The following is a 13,328-nucleotide window of genomic DNA, read 5'->3' on the forward strand; positions in this document are numbered from 1 at the left end:
ATTTACAGGGCACAAAGGTATTTTCTGGAATAAGAGACAATGATTTTGTGAAGTAATGAGTGCCTCCTTTGTCTTACAGTTGTCAGTTATGATTAAAGATGTGCTTTACAGAGCTGGGTGTGGTGGTGCACGCCTTTAATCCCAGCACTCAAGAGGCAGAGGCAGGCAGATCTCTGTGAGTTCAAAGCCAGCCTGGTCTACAAAGTGAGTCCAGGACAGCCAGGGCTATACAGAGAAAAACTCTGTCTTGAAAAACAGAAACCAAAAACCAAGATGTGCTCTATATTAGTGTACTGGGTAAAGGTCCCACCAAGTCTCTTCTGCCTTTGAAATGACTAGATTTCTGATGGTTGGTTACTTTCTATCTCATGAGAGATACTATACTCAATAGCCAACAGTCCAGACCCAGAGCCTGACTGTTTAAACTACACATGAGGGACCCCCAGCCCTCTAGTCAAACGCTCTGCTTCTCTCTTTGGATCTGTGGTGTCAGCAATAGTGCATGTCTTAGAGACCAGCTGTGAGAGTGAGTTAGTGTGATGCCAAGGCTTGGGCCAACTCCGGTAGTCCCTTAATGCTAGAGAGAGCTCACCTGTTGGCCACCTGCTGTTACTTAATGTGTTTTTACCCAGTTTCAGAGTTGAAACAACAACAACAACACAATGCCTCTTACCAGCATAGCTACACATTCTGTGGTGGCTTGACTGTGCTTACATCGGGAATTTTATTAGAAACACTTGGGTTCAACATGACTGAAGGAATAAGTTATTTTATTGGGCAGGCTGGTTAAGAATACCATCAGAACAGTCGAAATACTGCTAAGAACCCTCACTGTAGGATGCAGGGGAACTTGCCCTGTCTGCTGTCTATAGACTTCTTTGTGAGCAGAGTAGAGTCTTGTCTTCTCCTTTGCCACCCAGCACATGAATCTTTAGGGGGGGTGGGAGTGTGTAATGTCAGTTGAGGAGCTGGCAGAGGAAAGCGCACCTCTGGGTTTGTGGCTTGCTGGCTCTTCTTGTCTTGACTGCCTCTAGACTTGATGGAAAGGGCTCTCACAGCGTGGATCCCTTCGTTCTTTCTGTAGCCTGCGGTGTTCAGTAGTTGAGCAGCTGGATGGCCCCCTCCTTACAGCTTGCTATGCTCCTGATGCTTGGACAGAGGAATAGAAATGCTCGTGTTTATTCTAGAAATGTGTTCACAGCACAGGTATAAAAGTGTGAATGTGTCTGCTGGCTGCAGGTAGGGTCACCATTTTAGCCTTCCTGTTTGCAGCCCCCACAAATTCTACCTGTCCCCTGGCTGTCAGTGGAGATAGACAACCAGGGGACTTTGTTAGACTCATCTCCCCACCAGTTCCTAAGATCTCACCAACTTTGCCTCCTGTGCTTTCTTTCATCTCCATCACCCCCTCCTTTTGACCTCCCCCATTGATTCCCCACACAGAGCATTCTCCTGCCTCAGCTTTCTAGCTACTGTGGTCTAATCTCTGTAGGGCTTTCCCTTGTACAAAGGTTGAATGGGAGTGAGAATTGGGCCCCACATTACAGTTTTCCCACTTTAGCACAAGATGATTAGTTATGTAGACACCTAGAATGCCTGTTAACAAAAGGATGGAATAAGCCCTGAGAGGGTCAGAGGTCAATTGCAGCACTCATGTCCAGAATCAGGAGGCAATTCAGGAGCTTTCAGAGCCAGACCAGCTTTTTTCAGCTTGGTATTAGAGCTCTCTGGTTTAGAGCTGTATGAGAGGATTTTGTTTTGTTTTTGTTTGTTTGTTTTTTAATGCCCTAAGATAGGAATTAGACTGTTAAAAAATAATTCAGAATCATGCAGTTGGGCATTTAAGAGCCAGAATTAAGACTCGGTAACCCCAACTGTACTTTGACTGCCTAGTAGTTCTTTTGTAAGGTGTTAGAGAACCAGAAACGGATAGTAGTATTTTTGTTGCTGGCTTTTTTTTTTTTTAAATAAATTTTTAAAACTAAATAATTAGAACTTTGATTCCATGTGTGCTTGAGTCTCAAGTGGAGAAATGTCATTCCAGTTTTCTAGTCTTCACTCTTCTCCTGACTTACTACTGAACAGAAAGATGTTTTTGTCACGCTGCATGCTACGTCCTACCCTTCCTACTGATCTGTAAGCTTCTCCATTGGCTTTCTTTCTGTTCCCTGCTGCTTCTTGCTTCATAATTGAAGGGAGGATTCAGACCCATCCAGGTAACAAACTTCCAGTTCTGCATGGCCTCTTTATTACTCTGTCCTCTTGTTATTTTACAGTGCGGTTGCTAATGAGTAGGCATAGGCATGCTGGAATCTGGCTCTAGGGCCATAGCTGGGAGCGAGCGCACTGAAAACTGTGCCTATCTACAGGAACAGCTGCCGTCTGGCAGGGAGCTGAGCCTGGCTCAGCTCAGACTATTCCAAAGCTTATCTAGGCTTTCCGCTTTTATTGCAGAGTATTGTAGAAAGCAAAATTTGGTTCAGTTTAGGGTGTGGTTGTATCACCATTTTGACAGGCTTCTTTCTGTATGTGACAGCCTTACAGAGATGGTTTTAATTTGGTTAATGGGCTTGAATGAAAATGCTTATGTTCTTGTAGATTCTTGTTCTCTTTAGCACCTTACCAATGGCTGGTAGTATTGTTTTAGGTTGACCACTTCTAATTTTTAATGATTTGATTTTTAGCTACGCTTTCTTTATTCAGAAGTCACTGATTTTTATAAAATAGAACATTTAGAGAAATACCAGTTACTTCTTTTGTTGTATTTGTTACAGATATTACAATGAATAGTTATGGTGCATGGCTTATACTTCTAAATAGCTGAGGCTTAAGCACTGAGACTGCCCTGGTTTTAATGTGGGATATGTTGATCAGAACCTGACTCAGTGTGGAATATATTCTGTGAACTTAGTTATTATATCTCCAAGTAGTTTTGTTTAGTAGTGGGGGAAGGAAAAAAACCTCGATACTAGACCTATATATAATTCTATGAAAAAACCAAAAAATGTTCTCCCTATCTCAGTTTTTCCAGAGGCCTCAAATCCAGCCTCCCAGAGCTGCCATCCCAAACAGCAGTCCTTCCATCCGTCCTGGTGCGCAGACTCCCACTGCCGTGTATCAGGCCAATCAGCACATCATGATGGTTAACCACCTGCCCATGCCGTACCCAGTGCCCCAGGGGCCTCAGTACTGTATACCACAGGTAAAGGGAGAGCTGGCAGTCGAGGGGGCTGGAGGTGGAGGCGGGGCAGTGATCCATAGCCTAGATTTTAGCTATGTGTGAGTTCTGTTTTGTTTTTTTAAATTGATTATGTCTAGCCATTTTTTGTCAACTTTCATAAAACTATACAAAGATTTTTAAACATCTGTTACAATTTCACAAGTTGATGGAGACATTATCTCCTAACATAATCTTTCTTCCTTGCAACTGGCTGCTCTAAAATGGACTCAGTTATCACCTTTCCTGTAGCATCGTTCGTGTCATTGAAATCTGCCAGCCTGAAATCCCACTGTAGTGAGCCTGGCCTGCTGTGCACTGACGCACAACTACAGCCAGGAAAGACCTTTTCCTTCACTGTCCCTGTCTCGTAGGCAAGCAGGCATTTGGAGTGTGTTTAACAACCACAGCTCTGTGTCCTCCAGAAATTCTCTTCATGTGTGCTCTAGTTCTGGACATCCCTCTGTGTCATCCGCATGTGTGCTCTCTTCCAGTACCGCCACAGCGGCCCTCCATACGTGGGGCCCCCGCAGCAGTATCCGGTTCAGCCTCCGGGGCCGGGACCTTTTTATCCTGGACCAGGACCTGGAGACTTTGCTAATGCTTATGGTGAGTAAAAAAATGCTAAGCCATTTCTGCTCGTTTGTCATGCTCATCTTATTCTTTACTGGGTCACATTAGGTGTTACCACTTAGAGGCTTGACGGATTTTTAAATAAAGTCTTACAAACTGTTTTGTCTTGAGAGCTTTTATAGAGAGTGGCTTATGGGGAAATGATCATAGAAAGATGTGTAGTCAGTGCCGCCTGCCGAGGATGCTCACCCTGTTGAATCCATGTGGTAGGTTTCTACCTCCTCCCACCAAGTAACTAACTGCCATGGAGTTTTATGTTTTGTTGGTAGTATAAATTTACCTCCTGTTCTTGGTATTTTTTTCCTTCCCTCAGAGCTTTTATTCTCAGCCCACTCTATCCCCCCTTTCATGTGATATTTATGAAGCCCTAGCACAGTGAGTGGCAGACTCCGGGGAGCAGACAGGGGCCACTGTGGTTCCTACCTGCAGCTTTCAGGCAGAGCTGGGGGTGTTCTGATGACTAGGTCAGGTAACAATGCTTTGAAAGATGCTCCTGGAGGGAAAGCAGATGGGGAGACAGGTTCTCACTGGGTAGCCCAGCCTGTCCTTGCATCAGAATCCTCCTGCCTCAGCTTTAAAGGTGTTCTCAGTGCAGCTGCAATGCTAGTTCTTGCCATGTAGGTTTATAGGGAACTCAAAAGTAATGCAGAGTGCTTGCTGAACACACTTAGTGCATGTGACACCTGTTTCATCTCACAGAAACTGGAACTGGGGAGGAAAAATCAGTGGATACCAGGAAATGAGGCTTTGAGATTCAGTCGGTGGTGGTCCTTTAGAGTGCTGTCTGAGCTTTCTTTACTTGGACTGGGGTAACTCTGAGTCTCTTGTGATGGCAACATTCTTAGAGGCTAAAGCTTGACCATTCCATGGGTCAGCACACCTTATGATGCTGTTTCAAAAGGATTCATCTTCTAATCTATAAATATCAAAATCTCAACGACTTCCTCCGATATATAGATCTTTGTAGCTTGCATTCTTATAATAAATATTGTTATCCAAAATTTTCTAAGTAGAAAAGCTTAGATTTTCAGAGTAAACATGCTAAAATCATTATTCCTTTAAATTCCATGTAGCGAAGGGAATACATTCTAATTGACAGATCTGTTTTCAGTGATTTCTCGCTGAATCCCAGTTTCCTCACAGGTTACTAGAGTGATCTTTGACTCTGAATTGTCATACTAAATTCTTCCTACATGTTTGAGCCAGTTGGCTGTTTTTCTTGTATCATATGTAGGACACATGTAGCTTTCTTTAAAAAAAAAAAAAGATTTATTTATTCATTATTATCTATACAGTGTTCTGTCTGTATGTACACCTGTAGCCAGAAGAGAGCATCAGATCACATAGAGGGCTGTGAACCATCAGTGGTTGCTGGGAATTGAATTAAGGACCTGGAAGAGCAGTCAATGCTCTTAACCTCTGAGCCATCTCTCCAGCCCCCTGGAACTGTGTAGGTTTGAATCTGTCATGTTAAACATTGATTGTTTTAGCTGGACAGTCCCACCACTTAGGAGGCAGAAGCAAGAGAATCTCTAAGTTCGTGGCCAGCCTGGGCTACCGAGTGAGTTCCAGGATAGCCAGGGTTACACAGAGAGCCCCTGTCTGAAAAACTCAGAACAAAACCCGGGAAACACCGACTTTTCTTTCTCTTCCAAGTGTACCCTTTTTATTTATCATTGTAAAGCAGCGCTGTGCTGACGTACAGTTTCACTGCAGGTGTGACTGACGCCTGTTCCCTTTGAGGGCTCCCTTTCTCACAGATTAATTAATAGGCTTGTCCTATTGTCATCTATACTGAGACAGTTTCCTACGTCAAAAGTGATCTCATGTCACTTTGCAGATAACCAAGGCACTGATGGAAATTAAAGAACAGAACGCAGAAAGCTACAGTAGCTCAGAAATAACACGGAACAGTGTGGTTCTTTCTTTTTCATTTATCACAAGTGGACACTTAACTGTTTCTAATACTATAAAATTAGAAGATTCACGTCTTTCTCATTTCATAATGTGTTTGCAGGCACATTTCCATTTTGTTACTTATGTGTGTGTGTACCCTGCCTTGTGCCGCCACCCCCTCACCCCCGCCCCCGGTGTGTGTGTTGGGGGGGCATGTGTACCATGGCACATGTGGAGGTCATAGGTCAACTTATAGAAGTGGTTCCTTTCTTCCACTTTATAGATTCTGGTGATCTGGTTATCAGGCATGTTGGCAAGCACCCTCACCTAGCCATCTTGCCCCTCCCCTCCTTCCCCACCTTAAAAAAACATCAGTTATTTGTTTTTTTTTTTTAAACTGTATAGTCCATTCTTGGGATGAATTGCAGTTATCCTCACATCCTTTAATCATCTGGACAGATCCTTCTAGTTGTTAAAAAAAAAAAAGGTGTTAACCAGTTAATGTGCTTTTATCTAATTCATGGTTCTGTCTGGCCCAAAGTTGCGTTAGTTCTAGACACTTCACCAGTCTCATGATGAGGCTGTGGCATTCTTCCCCCTCCCTCTTCTTGGAGCCTCTTTCTGTGACCTTGGCACTGCCTTTTCTCTCACCAGACGCTTTTTAAACACTGTCTTTTCAGCCAGTGCCTTAGTGAGTTGGTTTCCTGGTTTATGATTCTCCTTCCTCAGCCTCTGGGAAAGTATAATTCTTGAAGTGTTTTTGCACTTTTGAGGAAAGTAGAGGCCAGAACACTCATAGGCCAACCTTTGGGAGTGCTGTCCAGTATTGACAGAAATGTTAGATTCTTGGTATGTTTAGTGGTGGTAATATTGATGAAGAAGAAGAAAATAGAATTTGCCATTTGGCTGGCTTTGCTAGTGCTACTTCAGTCCAGTGTCTCACGCGTCTTCTTTGTTGGTAGGCTTCAGCTCCTGCGTCTGTGTGGTCTTTTCTTGAGCCTCTGGAGAACACTGCCTCATTGAGCTGCTAGGAGCCCTGTAAGCACGTTTAAGCTGCGCTGTGAGTGGGAAACTGGTCTCTTAAGAGACCAGCTTCCCCCCCTCCCAGCAAAACAGTCCTGTGTTTCAAGACATTTATGTATAGTGATATAACTGAGGTAAAATTATCTTTTTATTCAGTTGTGGCAAACTGGATAGTTAATTAATACATTATCTTCATTTCTATGGCCAGTGCAATTTCTTTCCCCCAGAGCTGTGATGTGTAAGGCATGGTGTTAGATATTTGGTAGGATGTAGATGTCAAAGGTGTCTCTTCCTTTCAGCATCTCACATATACTTGTTTGAGTCTTATGCTTGGGATTTACCATAAAATCAAACTGTACACACTGCCTACCTACATCAGTAGTGCCCAACCATTTCTGTATACTAGGAAGCACATGACCAGAAAATAAAATAAATCACTGAACCAAACAAGATTATTACATTTTTAATTTTGCCAGTAAAGCCTTAAAAAAAAAAAAAAATCCAAAACACCCCAAGCTATTTGTTGTCTGTATTATTTTTGTATTGGAAGGCTATTTCAACAAGAGCAGGGCTGCAGTAACTTAAAAATAGCAACGGTCGTTTCTAAAGACGTCAAGCTGAGAAACATCCAAGGGTAAATGAGTAGCTTTGGGTACAGTACAAAGTCTGTAATCCCAGCATTCCAGGCGGCCCAGGCCAGCCAGTCCCCATCCCAGAAAAATGAGGGCTGTGACTGTGTACTCTTCAGTCTTGGTGTGGTCATTTCCTCACCCCACTTCTACTCCATACAGTCTGGGTCAGGTCACACTGCTGGGATACAGTGGCTTTGGCAGTTGGTCCCTGAAGGAGCAAGGGTTGAGCATCTCTGGCTTTAGAGGCTGTGCTTGCTGCTGGTCTTCTTGTCTCCCATGCTGCAGAGAGTAGCTGTGCAGAGGTGGAGGTGTCCTCCAGTAAACACCACTTTATAAAATAAATGGTAGATTTTGCCCTTAGGCTGCGGTTGGCCGAACCCTCTTTTGAACAGCCCTAGCCCCTTCCCACACAAGGACCTGTGCGGTCCTGAGACTTAAGTAACTTAAGTGATACAAGTTTGGTTTTTTTGGAGGGGGGTGAGGGGGTCTTCTTTGAGACAGGATTTCTGTGTGTGGCTGTCCTGGACTCGCTTTGTAGAACAGGCTGGCCTCGAACTCACAGAGATCTGCCTGCCTCTGCCTCCCAAGTGCTGGGATTACAGGCTTGCACCTTTGCGCCTGGCTAGATGTTATCATTTTTGATAGGTAGATGTTCCTAAGTGTTCTCCGCTGTCTCAGAATTAAAAATTTGGGTTGGCTTATCAAAAGAAAACTACCCTTTGCTGCAGTCTGTTTTCTGCTCTGCTGGGGCCCACATGTTTACTAACTGTGCTGCCTACCCTCTCTGAGATAGGTGGTTTGTGCCCAGTTGTGTGACAGAGCAGCCTTCTCACCAGTTCTGTTCACGCAGGTCACCTTTTATATCTTATTCCACTTAGCTTGAAATGTCTGGCCAGGTGAGCAGCCTGTGCTGCTGTCCAGCAGTGTGTAAAACAGTATGAGGGTCTGTCTTGTGTTGGAGCTGATGTGCTCGCTGTAAGGGAGAGTGGATGCGTGTCCTTCCCAGTGAACTTTCTCAAGTTGTAGTCTTGCCCTCTGTGTCAATCTTCTCCATACTGCCTCGCCAGATGCCAGATAGCCAAAGAGCCTGGCCCCGGGCCACTGCTGGGAAGCTACACTTGGAGACGATTGCACTGTGATGATAGTGTAGACTTAGGTTGATTTCCCCCTCCGTAGACGTTCGTTCCTGTGCACTGGGCGCCAGGCCACCCACCACCCGCAGACAGTGCTCTAGCACTGCTCTTTCTACAGCATTACTTTGAGACTTTTGCTTTGGAAAGTCACCAGGGAGGGGGCACAACATGTACACCCACAGTACTTAATTATAAAGGGGGCGGGGCTTCCAGCATCTTGTACAATTACGGCATGCTGCTCTCCTCCTTTTTCAGTAAACTTTACACTTAAAAGGCTTTAAAGACAGAGGCTTTAGTGTTGGAGGCTTTTTGTGTGTGTGGGGGTGGCTTTTTTGGGAGAGGATTTCTCTTGGCTGTCCTGTACTTACTTTGTAGACCAAGCTGGCCTTAAACTCAGAGATCTGCCTGCTTCTGCCTCCCAAGGGCTGGGATTACAGATGTGCACCTCTGTGCCTGGCCTGTAGGCTTACTTTTTTGGCTACTTTATTTGGTTCCTATGTTTATCACCCTTCTGCACCCTAACCCCTTCTAACCCCCCAGCACTAGGTAGGCAAGAAAGGAGGTAAGAGGGGAAAGGGGACCCAAACCTCTTTAGACTTCCTACTGGCTGGGGCAGTGGATTCCTTTGTTGGGATATTCAGTGTTTTCTTCTCATCTCTCTGTTGGTAATTACTTGATAAAGGCCACAAGCTGCAGCCAGGCACATTAGCATTAACAGCAGCACCAACACCCAGGGAGCAGCTTCCATTTGGGGACCCGCTCCACTCAGGGTGTTGATTCCCCCCCCCCCCCCGAAAAGTTTCCAGAATTCCAAAGGTCACACACTGCAGCTGGGAAAATCACACTCCTTCTAGTGCACAAGACAATCTGAAGCACCCCATATCCCACAACTGGGATTTAAACAAAAATACATTCTTACAACACAACTGGTGGTTTGTTTTTGTTTGTGTTTTTTAATAGAAACCAAATTTCTCACAACACTGTGTGGCCTTGGCTGGCCTGGAGCTGTCTGTGTAGACCAGGCTCACCTGAACCACGTGTTTCTGCTTCCCAAGTACTGAGATTGAACTTGGACACTGTCCTTACTGCCTCCGTAAACTTTTTAAGAAAAAAGAATCATCCTCACAATCTTGTTTCTTCCTCTCGCTGTTGAGCTTCTACCCAGGCAGCTTTGATCCAGATGCTTTCTGCTCAGCCTTCCCTTCATGCTTGCAGAGCTGCGTGTTCTCTTGGATCTCTTTGCCTGTCTCAGTTTCTGAGACAAGGTTTTACTCTGTAGACCAGGCTGGGCTTGAACTCTGGATCTTGCAGCCTCTGCTTCTGAGTGCTGGGATTACAGCATGCAAAACCTCTCTGCCACCCCTCAGTTCCGCCTCATATTTTAGTATCTCCAACTGTTGCCTTTGCTTCCCCTTCCCCTGCAGGTATTTCTTCCTTCTGTGACCCCTAACAAGAGTGTGATCTTGGGCTTCTTTGTCCTCATTTTCTGACTTGTCTACTCCCGTGGTTCTGGAGTTAGTCATTCCAGAAACCTTTCCTATGCGATGCTGTGCACCTTTACTCCAGCACCCGGGAGGCAGGGGCAGGCGGATCTCTGTGAGTTCAAGGACAGCCAGGGCCACACAGAGAGACCTGTTCAAAAAACCCAAAACCTTTGCTAATTTCAAAACAGACAGGTGTAGAAGCTGGAGGCGCCTGCTCTACGCGCGCAAAGCCCTGGGGTCCACTGTGAACACTTTAAAGCAGGTGTCCTGAACAGGCTTCTAACTGCAGCACTGTGGATGTGGAGATGGGAGGGGCAGAAGGTCGAGGGCTGCAGTGACCACATAGATCTGTGTCCGCCTTCCCTCCAGGATACCTGGGATGAGAGCAGTCAGACATAAACAGGGGAACTAGTTCATGCACGTCTCTGCACTGCAGGAGGACTAATCATCTCACACAGCTCCAAATGAAGTCTTCTGGGCCAGGCCCTTCCTTCCATGTTCCATGTTTGCTCAGTAGTTCCTCTGTTCTTTTCCTCAGGTAAACAAAAGTAAAAACAAACAAACAAACAAAAACAAAAGCAAAAGCAAAAAAAGAAAAATATTTCCCTAAAAATATTTTCTTCCATACCATCCTCCAGCCCTTTGATAAGTCTTTTGGCTTTGCTTTCTAGTTCTGCGCCACTTGTCCATCCTTGATTCTCTGTACCACAGTTTGCTAGTAATTAGAACAGTAGTCTGCGTTTTGGATAGTAATGGACCCTGCATGTTTAAGTCTGGGGAGAGGATAGTTTTGGCAGTTGGGCAGTAGAGTCAAAGTGTGAACAAAGTCCGTCTTCTCACTTTGGTTGATGCCATGGTGATGGACAAGGGGCGGGTAGAAGGGAGATGTATGCAGCCTTGGAGTGTGCAGAAAGTGGAAGCTAGCTTGGAGCTTGGTTCTTCTTGGGACTTTGTCTTCTTTCTGTCTTTTGTTAAAGCTCTTCACTTAAGGGTTTGTGAGGAGTTTTACCAGTGGCTCGTCATACTGAAGAATTCAGATCACCTCTGCCCCCAACCAAAAGGCCCAGAAAGACAGTCACTTTAGCCTTTGTTTGAGAACCACTGTTGTAGGCTGTGGGCCCCAGAATAAGATTCTTTTTGAAAGCAATTATGTAACTAACCCAGGTTGTGTTTGAGAAAGATAATCCCGGTGTCACTCTGCAGGGCACTGAGATATTTTTGTATTAAAATTTTATGGAATTTGGCCATACTACATGTTTTAGGGATTATTTCTTGACCACTTTGGTAGCTGGAGGAGAGCTCATGGGAAGAGATCATTAAGGATGCTGTTCAGGTTTGCAGTGGTTCATGCCTGTATCCCGTCCATCGGGAGGCAGAGGCAGGGGATCTGAGTGCAGGTCAGCCTGGGCCACAGAGCTGAGACCTGTTCCCGAAAGAAGGAGTCCTTAGTGGTTTGCTTTCGTTTCTCCAAGAGCCGCTGAGGGACAGCACCCCGTTGGCAGGCCTGTAGTATTTGACGAAATAACTGAATGCTTCTCATTTTGTTCTGATTCCTTAGGAACGCCTTTTTACCCAAGTCAGCCAGTGTATCAGTCAGCACCTATCATAGTGCCTACGCAGCAACAGCCCCCTCCAGCCAAGAGAGAGAAAAAAACTGTAAGAGATCTTCATTGATTTGTCGTAAATCGAAGCATATAATCATTTCTCAAATAAGCATAACCAATCATTATTAACTTCAGATTACAAAGTGACTGTGCCATTTCTTCCTCTCCCTGTATCTCCACCTTCACCTCAGCCTAGAGTGTTTACACAGGCACACTTGACTAGAATCTGCCTGCTCAGTCCCTTAGCGTTGCCTCCTCCCAGCTGGGTGAGTTGCAAGGTTGGCTTATTCTGTGGGAGGAGCTCCAGCTCTTTTCTCAGATCCTGAGTCCTCTTTACTGCAGTGCTGAGCAGCAAGTACGAACTGACGAGGAAATAGCAGCACCAAAGTCAACGGTGCCACCGTCTCGAAAAGTCACGAGTGGGAAAGACCTGGGACGAGAGGAAGGAACACAGAGCAGAATTTAATAAATATGTTTGGGTTATATGCAGAACATTATAAAGACGTTGTCTTTGCCCAGTAAGACACACCCTGGAGCCTAGGAGCCTAGTGACATGAAAGGGAACTGTGAAGCTGTCGTAGAGGAGGGCTTCCCGCCTCTTTCCCGGCAGAGCACAGGCTGTGATGCTGACGGGCAGGTGCTGGAGCTAGGAGTGCCGTTGTCCAGGGCTCCCGAGGCGCTCTGATCTAAAAGTCAGGCATTCTGATTTGGTCCTTGCCTAGAAACAGATTATTTAGGAACATGCCACAATAAACAGAACACTAATTTAGCATGACATCTGTAGGCAAGAAGTTGGAACTTTGACCTGTTAACTCAGGATGGTAAAGTTGACTGAATGGTTTCTGCAATGCAGAAAGGAATGGTGCTGACAGAAACAGAAGGGTGTGATGATAGATGTCATTAATAAGAAAAGAGCAAGCTAGCTGAACATGGCAGCACACACTTGTTATCTGAGCTTTGGGAGGCTGAGACAGGAGGATTAACTCAGAGAGCAGCCTGTGCTATTTACTGAGTTCAAGGCTAGCCTGGGCTATGTAGAAAGACAGTGTTAAAAACAAACAGAAGGGCTGACAATGAACAGCTACTTCCCCGTAGCCTTCCGTATATCCTGATGTTTTTTGATAGTGAGTTCTCTGAAGTTCTCAAGAAACCAGTGTAAGTTTAATGCATTAAGCTGTGCAGGTAATAAACATCAGAAGGGACCCTTCTTAACTCACCAGTGTCCCAACTCTGAGTTCCTGGACTCAGGTATTTCATCCTCATTGTAGCACCATCCTTTTTGACACTGTAAGCTTGAAGAGCCAGTGGATGCTCAAACAGGAAGCACGTGCCACGGTGCAGTGTTCACTTTCTAACTTAGCAGTAAGCTTGGCGGTCCTGTGTCAACACATTCAGATCTGCCTCATTCTTCCTAGTGGTGCTTTGATAATTTCAATGTAAAGGTGTAGGACAGTACTGAACTGTTCTGTTGTCAGTTCGCTCGTATGATGTGTCTGTGCCTTCACTCGGGAAAAGCAATAGCACAGCCTGCATCCTGACAGACGAGCACATACTGCAGCTGCATCCTGACATATGCACATGGTGCAGCACACATTGCAGCCGCATCCTGACAGATGTGCACAGAGCATACAGAACATACTGCAGCCCCATCCTTACAGGCATGCACACGGTGCAGAGCACACTGCAGCCACCATCCTGACAGATGT

At 45.3% G+C, this 13,328-nt stretch overlaps 1 protein-coding gene across 21 annotated transcripts in view; it reads left to right on the forward strand.

Annotated features, from left to right (window-relative positions):
- The window catches only part of Eif4g3 (eukaryotic translation initiation factor 4 gamma 3), a 229,760-nt gene that overhangs the window by 106,968 nt on the left and 109,464 nt on the right, over positions 1-13,328 (forward strand). For 14 of the 21 annotated variants that reach the window (XR_007833431.1, XM_051171468.1, XM_051171470.1 and 11 more), the window contains 4 exons: positions 2,196-2,216; positions 3,023-3,202; positions 3,712-3,826; positions 11,577-11,674. Coding sequence is in view for 20 of the 21 variants with exons in the window: in XM_051171468.1 (XP_051027425.1) it covers positions 2,196-2,216; positions 3,023-3,202; positions 3,712-3,826; positions 11,577-11,674 (414 nt within the window). In the remaining variant the exon portion in view is untranslated. The remainder of the gene's footprint in view (positions 1-2,195; positions 2,217-3,022; positions 3,203-3,711; positions 3,827-11,576; positions 11,675-13,328) is intronic. The other 7 variants (XM_051171467.1, XM_051171452.1, XM_051171453.1 and 4 more) reach the window with 1 other exon arrangement.

Source organism: Acomys russatus, chromosome 29 (assembly GCF_903995435.1).
Source record: "Acomys russatus chromosome 29, mAcoRus1.1, whole genome shotgun sequence".
Classification (NCBI taxonomy): Eukaryota; Metazoa; Chordata; class Mammalia; order Rodentia; family Muridae; genus Acomys; species Acomys russatus.